The sequence below is a fragment of the Manihot esculenta genome, chromosome 2 (genome assembly GCF_001659605.2).
Source record: "Manihot esculenta cultivar AM560-2 chromosome 2, M.esculenta_v8, whole genome shotgun sequence".
NCBI classification, from domain to species: Eukaryota; Viridiplantae; Streptophyta; class Magnoliopsida; order Malpighiales; family Euphorbiaceae; genus Manihot; species Manihot esculenta.
Genome location: NC_035162.2, coordinates 4885362 through 4906665, shown reverse-complemented (window position 1 = coordinate 4906665; position 21304 = coordinate 4885362). Strand labels below are relative to the sequence as shown.

The following is a 21304-nucleotide window of genomic DNA, read 5'->3' as shown; positions in this document are numbered from 1 at the left end:
CACTAAAGAGTCCCTAGAGAAGGACTAGACTAGAGGTCCACTGGAGGATCGAAGAAGGAAACAGGTAGACCGGAGGCCTGACCGAAGCGCTGGGGCTCTGAACAGATACCGATATGATAGGGAAGCCGACCGCCGACCCAAGCCCCTTCCCCATCGAGAGATCACCCCTTTGAATGTCTCCATGGTAGAAGTGTTGGTTACCATGCAAGACAAGAACCTAATCACATGGCGACAACCTTTGCAATCGGATCTCAGGACCAGAGACCCCAACCAGTATTATCAGTTTCACAAGACTAATGGTCACAGTATGAATAACTGTTACCAGTTGAGAAATGAAATAGGAAAACTGATCAAGTGGGGCCATTTGAAAATCTTTGTGAAGAAAAAGGCAGCGCTCGAAAATAGGCCGGAGGAGAGAAGGGAACCCGTCAGGAAAAGGGTGGCGAGACTTGTGAATGATGGATCTAGCGAGACCATAAACATGATAGTGAGGAAAGAGATAGAGCAACCCCTCCAGGCTAACAGAAAGAGAAGAAGAGGTGGCAAGTTAAAAGAAGTAGAAGTCATGCAAGTCGCTGAGCACATCCCAAGAGTAGTGAGCTTTTCAGTCGCTGACGGGGAAGGGGTTAGAATGCCCCATGATGATGCCTAGTGGTAGAGGCCATCATTCACAATTTTATAGTCCAGAAGATCTTGGTCGATGATGGAAGCAAAGTGAATCTTTTGTCATACTGAGTGTTTAAAGCCATGAAGATAGCTGATGAGAACATGGTGAAAGACCAGGCACCGGTGAAAGGCATAGGCTATAACGACCCGAAACCGGACCGCTACCAGCGCTAGGATCCATATCGATATAAGATCGCCGGGACCCGTAGCAAGCCTAACATACAACCTGTCATACCTGATAAATCCCATACATGATCACACATTTACATAAAAAATTTAAACTTTTTCATTCACCAAGCTTGACCTGTGCATGCACTATAACTATAAACATAAAACCCCATACTAGAGCCCTCATCAAATGCTCTAGTGGGGCAACATATCATATGCCAAGCCTGGTTCAACATAACTCATCATAACATTAACATAAGATCATGTACAAAAAGGGATTACAATTTAACAATAGGGTCAAGCACAATGCTAATCCTCAATACATCACTATACAAGACCTTACATTACATTACATATCACTTCATGTCCACTACTAATCTATTACATACACATAACCGTAGCCATTACCCTTGACGACTTCCCGGTCTATCCTGAACCTGCAAACCTGGGGGTTAGGGGAAAGGGGTGAGCTACTAAAACCTAGTGAGCAGAACAATAAAAACAGTTTAATAATTTTGTGTTTTCATGAAATGCATCACATCACAAATAATCCACATCAAGGATAGATTTGTCGCCACTACATATCCAATTGTGCCAGGAGCGTAGAATGGGCCTCACTGGTCTTTCTCTTAACATGACATAACATAACATATCCAATATGCCAGGGGCGTAGAATGGGTCTCACTGGTCTTTCTCTTACATCGTGCCAGGGGCGTAGAATGGGCCTCACTGAACTTCCATACCGTACCATAACATATCATATCAAGGGCTAGTGGGTCATCCAATATCCATCCACATCAACAACATATTATGCAATGCATCATATTCGTGAATTCTAATGCAAAACAGCCTAATACATATCATGGCATTCGTGATGCATGGATCATGCTAAAATGATTTCATTGCTTTGAAAAATAAAAGGAGTTATGTTCTACTCACCTTTGGCTGACTCTGAAACAGCTAACTCTACTGGCCTCCTTGGTTCCTCGGGTCCGATCCTACATAGGTGGACTCAAATGAGGGACCAAACAAACTCTAACATGACTCTAAACATCTCCCCAAAACCCCCCCCAAAAAACATCATAAAACATTCATAGAAAACATGCAAAGGAAGGCTGAACAGGGCACTTTCGGCGGCAGGTTCAGCGGCCGAAAGTCCCTTCAGAGCTGAAAGTCATGCACTTTTGGGGGCAAGGTTCGGCGGTTGAAACTCCCCTCCAGAGCCAAAAGTCCAAACTTTCGGGAGCGAGTTTAGGCGGCCTAAACTGCCTTCCCTGGCAGGTTCGGCGGCCGAACCTGGATCTTTCTGAGTGGCAGAACCCGATTCTGCCATCCCACATTCAGCCATCCCAACTTCCCAACATGCAACCAACTATACTAAAACATGCATAAACACTTATTCAAGCACATAGGGACATAAAACTAGCCTATACCCCAACAAACATCACATTAAGCATACATTTATCATTTAACTAACATAAACCCTAACATTTTACAACTAACCTAGACATGCATCAAAACCCTTAACCCCTTCTTAAAACTTACTTAAAATATCATAAAAAGCATGGATCGACACTTACCTCTTGAAGATCGAGAGGGGGTGATCCAAACTTGGAGATTAGGGGAAATCGAGCTCCGGGGGTCCCCAAACTTCAAAAACTTGATCTTTAGCTCAAAAACTTCAAAACAAGATGAAAACTATCTACCTAATGTTTTATAGAGTACTTATGGCAAGTAAAAATAGCTAGGCCGTTTCTGCCATAGAAACTTAGGAACCCAATATTAGCCTTTAAAATCTTTAAAAAGGCCCTAAACAAGTTCAAAGAAAGAGCAAAATCTCAATCTCGGCATGCCGCCTCAAAAGCACTAATGAACAAAATAGAGTTCGGGGCCAACATCTAAGGACTGACCTGGTAAAAACTAAAGATAGAATGGACAAACTCAGAAAAGGGGAAAGAGAGGCCGTAATCAATTTGTTTCAAATAAAAAACGAGCCTCCTCTCAGCCTGGGCGTCCATCATATCAGGGGGAGGAGGCAAGGAAAACAGAACAATCCGTTCATTAGATTCGGAGCTCAAATGTAGTAAGTCTTCGTGGAAAGGAAGGATCGATGGAAAGTTTCTCGAAAAGAGGTGGGGTTACCCTAGAAACAATCTTTTCAACTCGAGGGAATGATAGAGGAGCCATTGGAATAGAGGTGCGTACATGATACTTGAAAAATTGAAAAAAAGAAGAGAAAAGCGAGAGAGACTCTAAAAATAGCAAACAGATGCAACAAGAATAGCAAAAGTAGCAAAAGTAAAGAAAATGGAGACGAATATCTATTTTTATACTTAAAAAAAGAATTTATGAGCTTTCAAGATATCGCGTTTTAACAATCTAAACAGCGATAATCATCAAAGCGCATTTGGGAGGACGTGCGCACATGTCTTATGACAACTCCTTGTAACTCAAAGGGAGTTAATGGACACACACTTGACAATAACGTACCAAACATGATTCGCTCCTCCGACCGTCATAAAAAAATCCTTAAAAAAGCGAAAAAGTATCCGATAATATAATAATAATGGACTCTGTTGAGATCACGATACGTGTACAAAAGAAATAGAAGAGTCTTGTATTAGGACACCCAGCTCAACTGGGCAATAGAATGCCTGACCAATATAGTATGCAGTTCAGACCTCCTACACCTTCGACCTTACCAATATCCGAAATATGCAAGCCGACCTCACCAATGTTTGGAACAAGCAGATCGACCTCATTAAAATACATATATTTCCCTTAAGGTCATAATTGCATGTACAGTAGGGCTGACAGAAAAAACGAGCATGATGGACAAAGTATGGGTGAAACGGTTCAGCATTTATTAGCCAACTGCTCGCCATTAATGAGCCGCCTGACGCTTTTATCATGATATGCCACACCACCATCATATTCAAAAGGACAATCTGTCAGAACGTCTTGATACGGTCAAGATATTAATACCCTGAACCGATTATATTAAGGGATAGATTTTAACTATCTCAAATTAAAAAAACTTTGAATCTCTCCAAACAAGCTCAAATCTCTACGAAATAGAAGATCGAGTTCTATCAAAACCATTAACTTTTTCATAAATTAAATCATTTGACTATGTGTCCCCATCTCTTTCTCTCATATTTATAATATTCTTATTTCTTTTTTTAAACGAAGATTACTCTAAACAAGAATGATAATGTCAAGGAGGAGTAAGTACAAGTCTCTTGCTTATCAAGATCTCATTTTCTTTATATATATATTTTTAAATAATTTTTAATACACTTATGGAAAGCACAAGAACATCTTCCTCGACATTATTCGTTCCGAGAGACTTTGCCACTTGGCTTTAGTCTCACCACATGGCACCAACTCCCTTTTGTCTTTAGCCCACATGAGGATTAAAACCAGGATTGATTACTTAATGTCTACTTCCAAACAATTCGAGACACGTCAAACTTTAATTTAGGTAAATGTTTTCCCTTTTTATAATAAGATATATAAAAAATTTGATTTTATTTTTATATTTTTTAACTATTTACTATTGATTTAAATTTTAAATGAATAATTATTTTATTACTTAAATAATTTTTTAAAATAATTTTAGATAATTATCATTTAAAATTAATGTATGTTTAAATTTCTTATTTATGATTTTAATTAATTTTATTTGATAATTATTAAAAATTAATAATTTTGATAATATTTAAATTAATTTTTAGATAAGATTATTAAAATAATAATTTTAAATATTAATTAAAAGTATTAGAATAATTATTATATATCTTATTATTAAATTTATATTTAAATATTAAATGATTATAAAAAAATATAAAATAAAAATTTTATTAATATTAAATTATTCAATTATAAGTGGTTCTTCTAATTATTAATAATTATATCAAAAATTTAAATTAAATATTAATTAATTATAAAAAAGAATATAAAAATAATAATTTTGATAATATAAAATTATTAAATAATGTGTTGATATTTTAATTATAACAACTATATTTTATTTTAAAGTAAAAATAATTGTTACTATCAAAATTAATTTAAAATTAGTAATAAGTATATAAATTTTAGGATATATATGAATAGTAAAAAAAATTAAATTTTAATATTAAAAATTATAAAATAATAAAATAATAATACAACTCAAATAACGGTAAACTAATTTTTAATTAAAATATTAAAATACTAAATAATTATAATAATATTAAATTATTAGATAATAAATCTAAATTTATAAAATTAAATTATAAAATAATAATTAAACTAATTATAATAATTTTAAAAATCAACTATCAACTATATATAAAAAAAATTAACAATTTTAATATAATCTAAAAAACCTCTTTATGTAATTAAAAAAGATTAATAATTTTAATTATATAAAAATATCATATAATAAGTTATTGTTTTAATTATTTATAATTATATTTAAATTTTAAAATGAACAATAATTTTTATTATTTCAATATATTTAAATTAATTAAATAAATATGTAATTATACTAGATATAAAAGTAGGAAGAGGATGAATAAAGGAATTACTAATTTTACCCTTATATTTTTTAACTATTTATAATTGATTTTAAATTTTAAATGAATAACTATTTTATTATTTAAATAATTTTTGAAAATAATTTTAGATATTTATCATTTAAAATTAATTCATATTTAAATTTTTTATTTATGAATTTAATTAATTTTATTTAATAATTATGTAGGATAATAATTAAAAATTAATAATTTTGATAATATTTAAATTAATTTTTTAGATAAGATTATTAAAATAATTATTTTAAATATTAATTAAAAATATTAAAATAATTATCATATATCGTATTATTAAATTTACATTTAAATATTAAATAATTATAAAAAATAATAACAAATTTTTTATTAATATTAAATAATTTTTTTAATTATTAGTAATTATACTAAAATTAAAATAAAATATTAATTAATTATAAAAAAGAATATAAAATAATAATTTTAAAAATATAAAATTATTAGATAATATATTGATCTTTTAATTATAACAACTATACTTTATTTTTAAAGTAAATATAATTGTTATTATCACAATTAATTTGCAACTAGTAAATAAGTATATAAATTTTAGGATATATATAAATAGTAAAAAAAAATTAAATTTTAATATTAAAAATTATAGGATAATAAATAATAATATAATTGGAATAATAATAAACTAATTTTTAATTATGAATATTAAAATATGATAATCATTATAATAATACTAAATTATTAGATAATAAATCTAAATTTATAAAATAATAATTAAACTGATTATAATAATTTTAAAAATCAACTATCAACTATATATATAAAAAAAATCTAACAATTTTAATATAATCTAAAAATTTCTTTTATGTAATTATAAAAGATAAATAGTTTTAATTTTATAAAGTTATGATATAATAAGTTGTTGCTTTAATTAAATATAATTTTAATATAATCTTATGTAATTATATAAGATTAATAATTTTAATTATATAAAATTATCATATAATAAATTATTGCTTTAATTAGTTATAATTATATTTAAAATTTAAAGTAAACAATAATTTTTATCATCTCAATCTATTTAAATTAATTAAATAAATATGTAAATTATGATATATATATTAAAAAAATAAAATTTTGATATAAAGTTATAGAAAAACACATTTAAATGTTGCTAAATTCTGAAAAATAATAAAAATTAACTCAAATTTATAAAAAAATAAATTATTACAGTGATAGATTATGGTTTTAAAAATCAACTTAATTTTAAATGTTAATATTTTATAAAAATTAATTATATGTATGTATTATTAATTATAAAACATTAATAAATTTAGTAATATTATGGTATAGGATAATAGTTGTTGTTAATATTATTAATCATTATATTGAAAATTTAAAGTGAATAATAATTTTATTATCTAAATTAATTTGAAGTTAGTAAATAATTATTTTAATTTTAAAATATATGTAAATAGTAAAATAGATATTTTGAGACAAGATTTTTAAAATAAATTTTAATTTTGATAATATTAAATTGATAATTAAATGTTTTAATTTAAAATATTAATTATAAGGATAATAAAGTGAGAATATAACTTATTAAATGATAATGTTAATTTTATATTTATTTAAAAATATTAAAATATTAAAATAACAATTGTAAAATTAAATTATAAAATAAAAAATTTAAATTTATAAGATTATAATTATAAGATAATAAATTACAATTTTGATACATATATATATATCAAAATCAAAAAATTTAATAATATTAATCTTATTTTTTTAAAAAAAGTAGGATAATAAAGTAATCATATAATTAATTTTTTTATATATTTAAAAAAATCATATAAAAATAGTTTATATTCGTATAAACTATTTTTAATATGCTAAATTAAGTTTCAAGATAATTATGATAACTTATTTATTATTTTTATTATTTTTCGTACATCTCTTTATTCTAAAAATTTTTAACATAATGTTTTAATTTATAAATATTAATATGATTTCATTTTATTTATACTTTTATAATTAATTTGTAGATCACATTATTAATATGAAAAAATAATAAAAATTAATGCATAATTTATTTTTATTTATAATTTGTAACTTTAACAAAAAATATAAAATTACTAAATTTTACTGTTGGTCGGTCACATAATTTTAAAATTGATTCAGCCAATTAAAAAATTAATATTAATTAATTTTAAAATAAATATTATATTTTATTATAAATTATATTTTTATATTTGTTTCGTTATTTTAAATTTTATAATAATTAATTTTTTATAAAAAATAAAGATATATTTAAACATTCATTTGAAAAGAACAATCCTATTATTTATTTTAATGTTCATAAAATGTTTGAATTAATTAAGATTTTACATTATTTTATTTTAATGCTTATATTTTATTAATTACATTTTTCTATTGCATATATTTTAATAATATTTATAAATTTTTTAATATATTTTTATTTAAAAATTAAATTTTAAATATTTTTAAAAATATTAATTTTTTAATAAAAAATATTAATGAAAAATATTTTTTTATATAACTTATTAATTAAAAAAGATAAAACGAAATGAATTTAAATTTTATTTTAATAATAATAATCGAATTGAAAACCCATTTAAATAATTTAAATTAATTTTTAATTTAATTTAAAATAAATTTAAATATCAATGATATAAATAGATTCAAATTCAAATATTTTAATTCAATTACTAATATAAGTCGGTTCGGATTCTCTAGTTTAATTTTGGCGGTAGATACCCGTTTACGTCCCTGCGTCCACCGCTACTGAAGCAAGCAGAAACAACTCTTAATCCTTGCACGGAGCTTTGGAAGAAATACTTGGCTTAGCGAACAGCAACAAAGATCAGAATTTTCACGGTCATGGCTCTCAACCTCCGTCAAAAACAAACCGGTAATTTTTCCTTCCTCTAGATTCTCATTCTTCCTTTAAGCTTAAACATTGGTAGTCGGTTCTTTTCTCAGTTATCTTGTATTATCACCGACGTTGATCCTTATTCTTCTACGAATTGAATGAACTGATATTTTGTTATTTTGATCTGTTTATTTTGGATATAGAATGTATAATCCGGATGCTAAACCTAAATCAACCTGTAAATGCAACTGGTACTGCCAATGAAGAGGTGTACAAGATCTTGATTTATGACAGATTTTGCCAAAATATCTTATCCCCGTTGATTCACGTCAAGGATCTGCGCAAGCATGGGGTTACCCTCTATTTCCTTATTGATAAGGATCGGAAACCCGTTCATGATGTCCCTGCTGTGTACTTTGTTCAACCAAGTCAAATCAACATTCAAAGAATTATTTCTGATGCATCTCGCTCGGTTTATGATAGCTTCCACCTGAATTTTTCATCTTCGATCCCTCGTCCACTTCTTGAGGATCTTTCATCTGGGACCCTGAATTCGGATTCGATACAGAGGATTTCCAAGGTGCATGATCAATATTTGGAGTTTGTGACTTTGGAGGATAATTTGTTTTCATTAGCCCAGAAATCTAGCTATGTTCAATTAAATGATCCGTCTGCTGGGGATAGGGAGATTGAGGGGATAGTTGAGAAGATTGTTAGTGGTTTGTTTTGTGTGCTGGCAACCCTGGCTGTTGTGCCCCTTATCAGGTGCCCACGGGGAGGGCCAGCAGAGATGGTGGCATCAGCATTGGATCAGAGATTGAGGGATCATTTGTTGTCAAAGAATAACCTGTTTTCAGAAGGTGGTGGTTTTATGAGCTCATTTCAGAGGCCGATTTTGTGTATATTTGATAGGAATTTTGAGTTGGCAGTTGGGATACAGCATGACTTTAGGTATCGCCCCCTTGTTCATGATGTGCTTGGACTGAAGCTGAATAGGTTGAGTGTGCAGGGGGAAAAGGGAGGGATGAAGTCATATGAGTTGGATAGTTCAGACCCTTTCTGGGTTGCAAATGGGTCTCTGGAATTTCCTGAAGTTGCTGTGGAGATTGAGACACAATTGAATAAGTACAAGAAGGATGTTGATGAGGTGAACAGGAGGACTGGTGGAACGGATGGGACAGAATTTGATGGAACAGACCTGATTGGTAATACTAAACATTTGATGAATGCAGTGAACTCACTGCCTGAGTTGACAGAGCGGAAGCAGGTGATTGATAAGCACACAAACATTGCAACTGTGTTATTGGGTGAGATCAAGGAGAGGTCTCTTGATTCATATGCGAAAAAGGAGAATGACATGATGGTCAGAGGTGGGATTGATCGAAATGAACTTTTGGGTGTGCTTAAAGGGAAGGGGTCCAAGATGGATAAGCTGAGATTTGCAATCATTTACCTTATATCCTCCGATAGCCTTAACCAGTCAGAAGTTGAATCAGTGGAAGCAGCTCTTCGGGAGTCTGAGGTTGATACTTGTGCATTCCAGTATGTGAAGAAAATCAAGTCCTTGAATGTTTCATTAGCATCAGCAAATTCTGCAAGTAGGAGTAATATTGTAGATTGGGCCGAAAAGCTTTATGGGCAGTCAATTAGTGCTGTGACAGCTGGTGTTAAGAACTTATTATCTAGCGATAGGCAGCTTGCTTTAACAAGGATTGTGGAAGCTTTGATGGAAGGGAAACCTAATCCTGAAATCGACTCTTACCTTGTGTTTGATCCTCGTTCTCCTAAGTCAGGGGCTGGTAGTAGCCATCTCAAAGGGCCATTTAAAGAAGCCATGGTGTTCATGATTGGTGGCGGTAATTATATGGAGTATGGGGGCTTGCAAGAGCTTGCACAGCGCCAGCAGCCTGTCAAGCATATTATATATGGAACAACAGAAATTCTCACTGGAACAGAGTTTGTTGAGCAGCTCACACTCTTGGGGCAGAAGATGGGGCTTGGTAGTACTGCTGCAACTGCTTCCACTCATTAATACGAGGAGTTTTGTACATGAACTTTGAAGTAGGTTGTTCTGTGCTTTATGCATCAAAGAGGAGACTGGCCATCATGAATTGTGTTACCATTTGATTTAGAGTAGGCTTTGCTGATAATTAGTTTGCCGCAAGACTTTGACAGTGTAACGACCCGAAAATCGGACCGCTACCGGCGCTAGGATCCGGATCGACTTAAGGCCGCCGGGACCCGTAGCAAGCCTGACATGAAACCTGTAAACCTGTTTAATCTCATACATGATCAACAATCATACATAAAAATCAAAACTTCTCTTTCATGCATTCTATCATACGCCAAACTCAACCTGTGCATGCACTGAACATATACATAATCATATCTTGACCCCTCTGTGGGATCTCATCAATGCCCCCAATGGGTGGCATAACATGTGTTGAGTTGGCTAACATAGTCATCAATAAACATAAGATCATGTAATAAAAAGGGATTACAACATCTATAGGGTCAAGCACAACTTCTAATCCTCAATATCATTATACATAACATAACTATTCAACTTTACATTATCTTACAATTTATCATGTCCACTTTCTAACTATTACAAACATAAGACTTTACTCTTCTTGACTTCTCTGTCTAGCCCGTACCTGCAATCCTGGGGGATTAGGGAAAGGGGTGAGCTACAAGAGCCCAGTGAGCAGAATCATAGAAAACAATATTTAAATCTCATGCCATTATGTAATGCAACACATCACAACAAATCACATCTCGGATGGTATTGTCACCAATAGTCCTCTACATTTCCAAAGTGTCGGGACGTAGAATGGGTACAACCGGTCTTTCTCTTAACATAACATATCATACATACCAATGTGCCAGGGACGTAGAATGGGTACAACCTGGACTTTCTCTTACATAGTGCCAGGGACGTAGAATGGGTACAACCTGGACTTCCATACCATCTCATGCCGTAGCATCATCATACCATATGAGGATTAAAGGATCATTCAATGACCAATCCACATCAACATCATAAATGCAATGCAACATATTCGTGAATTCTAATGCAAACAACCTAATTCATCACATGGCATTCATGATGCATGAACATGCTCAACTTTATAATTCATTTGCTTTAAAAACATAAAGGTTTATTCTACTCACCTCTGGCCGAAGCTCTACTGACTCAGAAGCAGCTGAACTCACTGCTGGGGTCCTCGGTTCCTCGGGTCCGAACCTATACAGGTGGACTCAAATGAGGGACCAAACAACTAGAACATAACTCTAAAAACATCCCCCAAAAACCCCCTAAAATACCTCAAACAATCATGCAAAAACATGCAAAGGAAGGCTGAACAGGGCAGGTTCGGCGGCACCTTCGGCGGCCGAAAGTCCCTCCAGAGCCGAAACCCAGGCAGGTTCGGCGGCACCTTCGGCGGCCGAAAGTCCCAGACAAAGATGAAAGTCTCTTTTCGGGGGCAACTTCGGCAGCCGAAAGGCCTCCCTCCCCAGCCATGTTCGGCGGCCGAAAGTTCCTTCGGCTGCCGAACCTGGTTTCTGCCAAAGGGCAGAAACTTGGCTCCTTTATGCACATTTGCCTCCCAAATCTCTCAACATGCATATAACTCATCCAAACCATGCAAATATACATACATTGGCTCCTAGGGGCTTCAAACTAACTTAAACCCCAACTACAACACACAAATCCAACATACATGCTCAAAACATAACATTAACTCAAAACCTAACTATGAGCTAAACATGCATTCTACCCCATAGATCTTGCATAAAACTTACTTTAAACATAAAATGAGCTTAAGATCGGCTCTTACCTCTTGAAGATCGAGAGAGAGACGTCCTAAACTCGAAGGTGGGAGATTTTGAGTTCTTGAACCTCAAAGCTCCAAAACTTGCTTTAAACTCGAAAATCTTCAAAATAAAGCAAAAACTTGTGAAAAACTTGAAAGATTTGAAGGAAAGAACTCAAGGATGGTGAGGAATGGCGGAAGGACTCACCTTGGCCGAAAATGGGGAAAAAGCTCGCCCGTTTTCGGCTAAGGGACCATTTTATAGTGGCTGGCCAGGCCACGTTCGGGGGCCGAAAGTGCCTCCGCATGCATGCCATGTTCGGCGGCCGAACTTGAGATTCGGCGGCCGAACCTGGACTTCCCTCACTTATGCCTTCGGGGGCCTAAAGCACTCCCGAAGTGCATGCATGTTCGGCGGCCGAACTTGAGTTTCGACGGCCGAACCTGAGTTTCCTCCAAGGGTGTTTTTATTCAAAAACTCATTTTCTCTTTACTTAAAATCATCAAAAACATTAAAACATTTCATGAAAATATGGTTTTACCCTTCTAGAGGTCTCCGACATCTGAAATTCCACCGGACGGTAGGAATTCCGATACTGGAGTCTAGCCGGGTATTACATTCTCCCCCCCTTAAGAACATTCGTCCCCGAATGTTCCTCAACTAGCACATAGCATGGCATACACATAACATACATACAAAACACATAGAACTCACAAAGAACTAACCTTAGAAAAGATAAGGGTATTCCCAGGTGCACTCTTCCATATTGTGGTGGTTCCATAGGACTTTCACCATCGGGATTTCCTTGTTTCTTAGCTTTCTGATCTGGGTGTCTATGATCCGTACTGGCTGCTCAACATAGGTGAGATCCTCTTGGACCTCCACATCAGGCTCACTAAGAACCTTGCTCGGATCCGACACAAACTTTCTTAACATGGAAAACCAGATGGATTTTTTCCATTGAAGCAGGTAAATCCAGCTTGTACGACACATTCCCAATCTTTTGTAAGACTTCAAAGGGTCCGATGTATCGTGGGGCTAGATTACCTTTCTTTCCAAAACGAACCACTCCTTTCATTGGAGACACCTTGAGCAATACCAGATCCCCCTCCTAAAACTCTATCTGCCTTCTGCGGATGTCTGCATAACTCTTCTGTCTGCTTGCAGCAGTCTTGATTCTCTCTCTGATTATGGGTACCACCCTGCTGGTAATCTCTACTAACTCAGGCCCTGCCAAGGCCTTCTCTCCAACTTCCTCCCAGCAAACAGGTGATCTGCACTTCCTTCCATATAAAGCTTCATATGGAACCATCCCGATGCTAGCATGATGGCTGTTATTGTAGGCAAACTCCACCAAAGGTAGATGCTGCCTCCAAGAACCGCCAAAGTCCAGCACACACATTCTAAGTATATCCTCGATAGTCTGGATGGTCCTTTCTGACTGTCCGTCAGTCTGGGGGTGGAAGGCAGTGCTGAAATCCAACCTAGTACCCATGGCATTCTGCAGACTCCGCCAAAACCTGAAGGTGAACTGGGGCCCTCTATCAGACACTATTGAAACAGGGACCCCATGCAGCCTGACGATCTCATCCACATATACCTGCGCCAACTTGTCCACAGAGTAGCCACTCCTGACAGGAATGAAGTGAGCAGATTTGGTGAGTCTGTCCACAATCACCCATATGGAGTCCACTCTGTTGGACGTCGCCGGTAACCCCACTACGAAGTCCATAGCTATATTCTCCCATTTCCACTCTGGAATAGGTAGCGGGTTAAGCATTCCAGCCGTCTTCTGATGTTCCAGCTTCACCCTCTGACATACTTCGCAGGCGGACACAAACTGTGCCACTTCTTTCTTCATCGCTGGCCACCAATAAATCTTCTTCAAATCTTGATACATCTTGGTGGCTCCGGGGTGAACGCTGTATCTTGCATTATGAGCCTCCCTCATAATGTCTCCTTTTAGCCCTATGTCATCTGGTACACAAAGTCTGCTCCCATAGCGGAGGATCCCCTTACTGTCAAATCTGAACTCACTGTCCTTGCCTGACTGAACAGTCCTGGCAATCTTTACCAACTCTGGGTCCTCATGCTGTTTCTGAGCCACCTACTCCAGAAACACAGGTGTCACTCTCATCTGGGCCACTAAAGCACCGGCACCAGACAACTCCAACTGTAGACCTTCATCAATGAGCTTGTAAAACTCCTTCACCACTGGTCTCCTCTCTGCCGTGATGTGGGATAGACTGCCTAGTGACTTCCGGCTTAGGGCGTCTGCCACGACATTCGCCTTACCCGGATGATACTGAATCTTGCAATCATAGTCACTCAGCAGCTCTACCCATCTCCTCTGTCTCAAGTTCAAATCTCTTTGACTTAGGATGTACTGCAGGCTCTTATGATCTGTAAAGATCTCACATTTTACCCCATAGAGGTAGTGCCTCCACATCTTGAGTGCAAAGATTACTGCTGCCATCTCAAGGTCATGTGTGGGGTAATTCAACTCATGCTTCTTTAGTTGCCTAGAAGCATAAGCAATCACCCTCTCATTCTGCATCAGTACACAACCCAGTCCCACACGGGACGCATCACAAAAGACTGTAAAGTCCTCATCACTAGATGGCAAAGCTAAAACTGGTGCTGAAGTCAACCTCTTCTTAAGCTCTTCAAAACTCTCTTCGCACTGGTCGGTCCACAGAAACTTCTGATTCTTCCTGATTAGTCTGGTCAGAGGAGCTGCTATTTTCGAGAAGTCCTTAATGAACCTCCTGTAGTAACCTGCCAAACCCAAGAAACTCCTGATCTCCGTCACTGAAGTGGGTCTAGGCCAGTTAGCCACAGTTTCTGTCTTCTTGGGGTCCACCTCTATCCCATTCTCTGACACTACATGCCCCAAGAACGAAATGCTCCTCAGCCAGAACTCACATTTAGAGAACTTGGCATACAAGTCATGTTCCCTCAGGGTCTGCAAAACCAACCTCAGATGATGGGCATGCTCCTCTGCATTCCTGGAATACACTAAAATATCATCTATGAAGACAATAACAAAGTGATCCAGGTACTGACTAAACACTCTGTTCATGAGATCCATGAATGCTGCAGGGGCGTTGGTTAACCCGAACGGCATTACAAGGAACTCAAAATGCCCATATCTGGTCCTGAAAGCTGTCTTTGGCACATCTTCTTCTCTGATCCTCAACTGATGGTACCCTGATCTCAGATCTATTTTGGAGAAACAACCTGCTCCGGCTAGCTGGTCAAATAGATCGTCGATCCTAGGCAACGGGTACTTATTCTTGGTAGTGACTTTGTTCAACTGCCTGTAGTCGATACAAAGCCTAAGGGATCCATCCTTCTTTCTTACGAACAAAACTGGTGCACCCCAAGGTGAGGTGCTCGGTCGGATGAAGCCCTTTTCTACCAACTCTTGCAACTGTTCCTTCAATTCTTTCAACTCGGCTGGAGCCATCCTGTAGGGAGGGATAGAGATCGGTCGGGTTCCAGGCATCAATTCTATCTCGAACTCTATCTCCCTAGTAGGTGGTAAACCTGGCAGCTCGTCTGGGAAGACGTCTAGAAACTCTCTAACCACTGGCACCGAGGCGGGCTCTCTAACCTGACTGCTAAGCTCTCTCACATGAGCCAAATACCCCTGACATCCCTTCCTAACCAACCTACGAGCCTGAAGAGCTGATATCAGACCTCTAGGTGTACCCCTCCTGTCTCCCCTGAAGATAACCTCTGACCCATCCTGAACTCTGAACCTGACTACCTTGTCCCTACAGTCCAAGATAGCACCATGGGTAGATAGCCAGTCCATCCCTAGAATGACGTCAAAATCTGTCAAATCTAGAACCACCAGGTCGGCGGACAAGCATCTTCCCTCAACAAACACAGGACTACATTGGCAGACTGACTCTGCCACTGATGGATCACACTTGGGTCCACTGACCCAGAGAGGACACTCTAACTCAGAGATCATCAACCCCAACCTCTGGACGGCTCTCGGAGCAATAAAAGAATGAGATGCACCAGGGTCCATCAAGGCATACACATCTGAACAACCAATGACTAAGTTACCTGCCACCACGGTGTTAGATGCATCTGCCTCCTGCAGAGTCATCGTGAAGATCCGTGCTGGAGCTGATGGACCTTCACCTCTGAAACCCGCTGAAGAAGAGGCTGACCCTCTCCCTCTGCCTCTGCCACTGGCCTGAGTCATGGCTGGAGCTGCTGGCTGAGCCACACTACCAGAAGCTGTGTAACGACCCCAAAATGGACCGTCACCGGCGCTAGGATTCAGGTCTGCTTAAGGCCGCCAGAACCCGTAGCAAGCCTGCTATACTCTCTCCAGAAACACAGGTGTCACTCTCATCTGTGCTATCAATGCACCTGTACCAGACAACTCTAACTGTAATCCCTCTTCTAAGAGCTTGTAAAGCTCCATCACAACTGGTCTCCGCTCTGCTGCTATATGGGATAAACTGCCTAGTGACTTCCGGCTGAGGGCGTCTGCCACGACATTCGCCTTACCCGGATGATACTGGATCTTACAATCATAATCACTGAGCAATTCTACCCATCTCTGCTGCCTCATATTCAGCTCTCTCTGACTCAAGATGTACTGTAAACTCTTGTGATCAGTGAAGATCTCGCATTTAACCCCGTAGAGGTAATGCCGCCACATCTTAAGTGCAAAGATAACTGCTGCCATCTCTAGGTCATGGGTAGGGTAATTCAACTCGTGCTTCTTCAACTGTCTAGAAGCATAAGCTATCACCCTATCACGTTGCATCAAAACACATCCCAATCCCACTCGAGATGCATCACAGAACACTGTGAAATCCTCATTACTGACAGGCAGAGCTAACACTGGTGCTGTGGTCAATCTCCGCTTGAGCTCCTCAAAGCTCTCTTCACACTAGTTTGACCAGATAAACTTCTGGTTCTTCTGAGTCAATTTGGTCATAGGAGTCGCTATCTTTGAGAAGTCCTGAACGAACCTCCTGTAGTAACCTGCCAGTCCCAGAAAGCTTTTAATCTCAGTCACTGTCGTGGGTCTGGGCCAGTTAGCTACAGCCTCGATCTTCTTGGGGTCTACCTCAATACCTTCTGCTGATACCACATGGCCCAAGAAGGAAATGCTCCTCAACCAAAACTCACACTTCGAGAACTTGGCATATAAACCATGCTCTCTCAGTGTCTGCAAAACTATCCTCAGATGCTGGGCATGCTCCTCTGCATCTCTGGAATACACTAAAATATCATCGATGAAAACAATGACAAAGTGATCCAGAAACTCACTGAAAACTCTGTTCATGAGATCCATGAATGTTACAGGGGCGTTAGTCAACCCAAACGGCATCACTAAGAACTCATAATGCCCATATCTGGTCCTGAAAGCTGTCTTAGGCACATCTGCCTCTCTGACTCTCAACTGATGATACCCGGATCTCAGATCTATTTTCGAGAAACAACCTGCTCCAGCTAGCTGGTCAAATAGATCATCAATCCGAGGTAAAGGATACCTATTCTTGGTAGTGACCTTGTTCAACTGTCTGTAGTCGATGCAAAGTCTGAGGGATCCATCCTTCTTTCTGACAAAGAGCACTGGAGCACCCCAAGGTGAGGTACTGGGGCGGATGAAACCCTTATCTACCAAGTCCTGCAACTGCTCTTTTAACTCTTTTAACTCTGCTGGCGCCATCCTGTAGGGAGGAATAGAGATAGGTCTGGTACCTGGCAGCAATTCAATTTCAAACCCTATCTCCCTATCAGGTGGTAGTCCTGGCAAATCGTCTGGGAACACATCGAGAAACTCTCGGACTACTGGTACTGTGGCTGGTTCCCTAACCTGACTGTCTAGCTCTCTCACATGAGCTAGAAACCCCTGACAACCCCTCCTAAGCAACCGACGAGCCTGAAGGGCTGAAATCATACCTCTGGGTGTACCTCTCCTGTCTCCTCTGAAGACACACTCTGACCCATCCTGGTCTCTGAGACTCATTAGCTTCTCTCTACAGTCCAAAGTAGCACTATATGTAGATAACCAATCCATCCCTAGAATGACATCAAAATCCGTCAAATCTAGAACCACAAGGTCAGCTGGAAGGTATCTACCCTCGATAAACACTGGACTGAAACGACAGACTGACACTGCCACTAATGGGTCACATTTAGGTCCACTGACCCAGAGAGGATACTCTAACTCAGAACTGATCAAACCCAATCTCTCTATGGCTCTCGAAGCAACAAAGGAATGAGAAGCACCGGGGTCCATCAAAGCATACACATCTGAACACCTAATGATGAGATTACCTGACACCACTGTGTTCGACATGTTAGCCTCATCCTGTGTCACTGTGAAAATCCGTGCTGGGGCTACCGGATTTCCACCTCGGGAACCTGTTGCTGACGTAGAGGCTGCCCCTCTCCCTCTACCTCTGCCACTACTCTGAGGCATGACTGGAGCTGCTGGCCGTACAACTGGCTGTACCACATTGCCTGAACTCATCTGCTGGGATGGTGCAAAAGTCACCTGAGGACAATCCCGAGCAATATGCCCTTCCTGTCCACATCTAAAACAAGCTGTAGATCCCAACTGACAAACTCCGCCATGTGGTTTTCCGCATCGTCTGCAGACTGGAGCTGTGCCAGAGCTTGAGCCACTACCTATTCCCAGACCTGACTTCACTTTACTCCAGAACTTACTCTTTGTTCCTTTTGCTCTGTCCCATCGCTTGCTGCCTGACGTGCCTGCACTGGGGGTCTTAGAACCCGAAGCCTGTGCCTTTGATTGTTTCTGAATATTGGCACTAGCTTCCATTTTCCTGGCTGCGTCTACTATCGTGTGGAAACTCTCCTTTTCTGCTGGAAGAATCAAGGAAGAATACCTGGGATGTAATCTCATAGTATATCTCCTTGCCTTCTTCTGATCAGTATCATAGGCTTGACCCACGTACTGAAGCAAATCCAGGAATTTATCTGTGAATTCATCAACACTCATCTCATCTGTCTGTCTCAACTGTTCGAACTCTATCACTTTCATCTCCCGAGAACTGTCAGGAAAAGCCCATCCTGCAAACTCATTGGCGAACTCTCCCCATGACATGCTGTCCATTCTGGGCTCCACATAGTTTTTAAACCATTCTCTGGCTTTCTTGCATTTTAATGTGAAACCTGCCATCTCAATGGCTCTCCTATCATCTGTTCCCAATTCACTGGTTATCATCCTAACTGCTCTGAGGTAATCAAATGGATCATCTCCCGTGTTGTATTTAGGAGCATCCAATTTCAAGTACTCCGTCATTTGTACTTTCCCTCCAGATGAGTTAGGTTGATGTCTGTCAACAACAGGGGCTACTGGTTCTGGTGGTGGTACTGGTTCATTTGGCTCTGGGTGTGCTGCACTTGGATGGGTAGGGGAGGGTGGATACATAGGATATGGTGGATAGTAAGGAGGATAAGGCATATATGGCATGTAAGAAGGATATGGCACAAAACTAGAGTACTCCGACATACCTCCCATCGAATACTCTGGATAGCCAAAACCTGAGGTCTGAGCACCTCCCTGCGACTCTCCCATACCTTCCTCAAAGCTGCCTATACCCATGCTATCATCTCTAGACTAATCAATCTCCATAGCTTCCCTCCTTTCCTCTGACCTTTCTCCCCTAGTTGTTCCCCTTCTGCTCTCGTCGACAGACCTTCTAGGGTCTATTGACGTACCTTCCCTGCTAGATCTCTGCGACCTTGCCCTTGGCAATGCAGGAGGACGAGCAGCTGGTCTCTCACTCTCTGGTGGGACTCCAGTCAATCGAGCTGATCGACGAGGTCCTCTCATCTTTACTCTCTCTGGAAACAACATATAACATAGCACTTTAGCACATAAACAACACATAGCAATAAGGCACATGCATAACTCATGGCATATCACAGATAGGACTCAAAACCCTATCCTAGTGGACATGATTTCCTATTGTGCTTGACCACTTCTAACCTCTATGAGCCCGACACTGTCTCTATAGGTCCGATCATGTGAACCTAGGGCTCTGATACCAATCTGTAACGACCCCAAAATGGACCGTCACCGGCGCTAGGATTCAGGTCGGCTTAAGGCCGCCAGAACCCGTAGCAAGCCTGCTATACTCTCTGTGTACCTGTAAAACTCATACATGATCATACATTTTCTGTGAAAAAATAAAAACTCTTTTCTCTGTACCAAGGCTTAACCTGTGCATGCACTATCTCTGTACTCTGTACTCTGTACCCCTGACTAGAGCTTGCTCTAGATGGGTTAACTTATACCTGTTAAGCCTGGTTTTTCACATATAGTAAAACATATATACAGATCCAGATCATGTACAAAACATACATCACTAAGTCAAGCACATTTCTAACTTTATACACAACTATTATAGCTCTTTAATATTACATGTCCACTCTAAGCTATTACAAATCTCTTTACTCTTTCTGTACCCTGCTGGACTGTCCCTGTACACTGTACACTGAACCTGCAAAACTGGGGTTAAGGGAGTGGGATGAGCTCTATAGCCCAGTGAGTAGAACAGTAAAACATCTCAGTAAAACATGATCTCATGGAATGCGTCATAACACAGACAAATCACATCAAGAGTAAACCTGTCACCACATAGTCCCAGTAACTCTGTGCCAGGGCGTAGAATCGAGCACCTGGTCTTCCTGTCATATATGTATATGTGTATATAACACCTCTGTACTTACCATTGCCAGGGCGTAGTCAAAGGCTCCTGGACTTTACTATATACCTGCCAGGGCGTGTCAAAGGCTCCTGGACTTTACTATATACCTGCCAGGGCGTAGTCAAAGGCTCCTGGTCTTTCCTATACCTGCCAGGGCGTAGTCAAAGGCTCCTGGACTTCCTGTCTGAGACTATTGGATCATTCAGCATTCACCTACACCAACAATTCACTATGCAATGCAACATATTCGTGAATACTAATGGAATCAACCTATGGCATAATTATGATGCATGGGATATGCTAAAACATTCCATTAGTCAATTAAAAGCATTAAGTTTAGTTCCACTCACCTTTGGCTATCTGGACTGACTGACTCTGCAGGCTCTGTAACCTCTGGAGCAGAACTCACTGCTGCTCTCTCTGGTTCCTCTGGTCTGTACCTATACAGATAGACGCAAATGAGGGACCAAACTAGCTTATGACCCACTCTA

The 21304-nt window shown here is 38.3% G+C and overlaps 2 protein-coding genes across 2 annotated transcripts; both read left to right on the top strand.

Moving 5' to 3' along the window:
• The first annotated feature begins 181 nt into the window (after positions 1–181).
• On the top strand, positions 182–652 carry LOC110603881. Its single transcript, XM_021741871.1, has one exon. It carries the CDS (start codon positions 182–184, stop codon positions 650–652), a length of 471 nt encoding a protein of 156 aa, XP_021597563.1.
• A 7486-nt stretch (positions 653–8138) lies between these two features.
• Positions 8139–10463, top strand: LOC110603863 (SEC1 family transport protein SLY1). Its single transcript, XM_021741846.2, has 2 exons — positions 8139–8313; positions 8478–10463. The coding sequence occupies exons 1-2, from the start codon at positions 8283–8285 to the stop codon at positions 10304–10306; spliced, it is 1860 nt and encodes a 619-aa protein (XP_021597538.2). The 5' UTR covers positions 8139–8282; the 3' UTR covers positions 10307–10463.
• The last annotated feature ends 10841 nt before the right edge of the window (positions 10464–21304 follow it).

What these genes read in the sequence shown, in the direction of transcription:
- LOC110603881 (XM_021741871.1), top strand. Translation starts at nt 182, where the DNA reads ATGGTAGAAGTGTTGGTTACCATGCAAGACAAGAACCTAATCACATGG.
- LOC110603863 (XM_021741846.2), top strand. Translation starts at nt 8,283, where the DNA reads ATGGCTCTCAACCTCCGTCAAAAACAAACCG. An exon ending in CCTCCGTCAAAAACAAACCG is followed by an intron (nt 8,314 to 8,477) that starts GTAATTTTTCCT and finishes TTTTGGATATAG; the next exon opens with AATGTATAATCCGGATGCTA.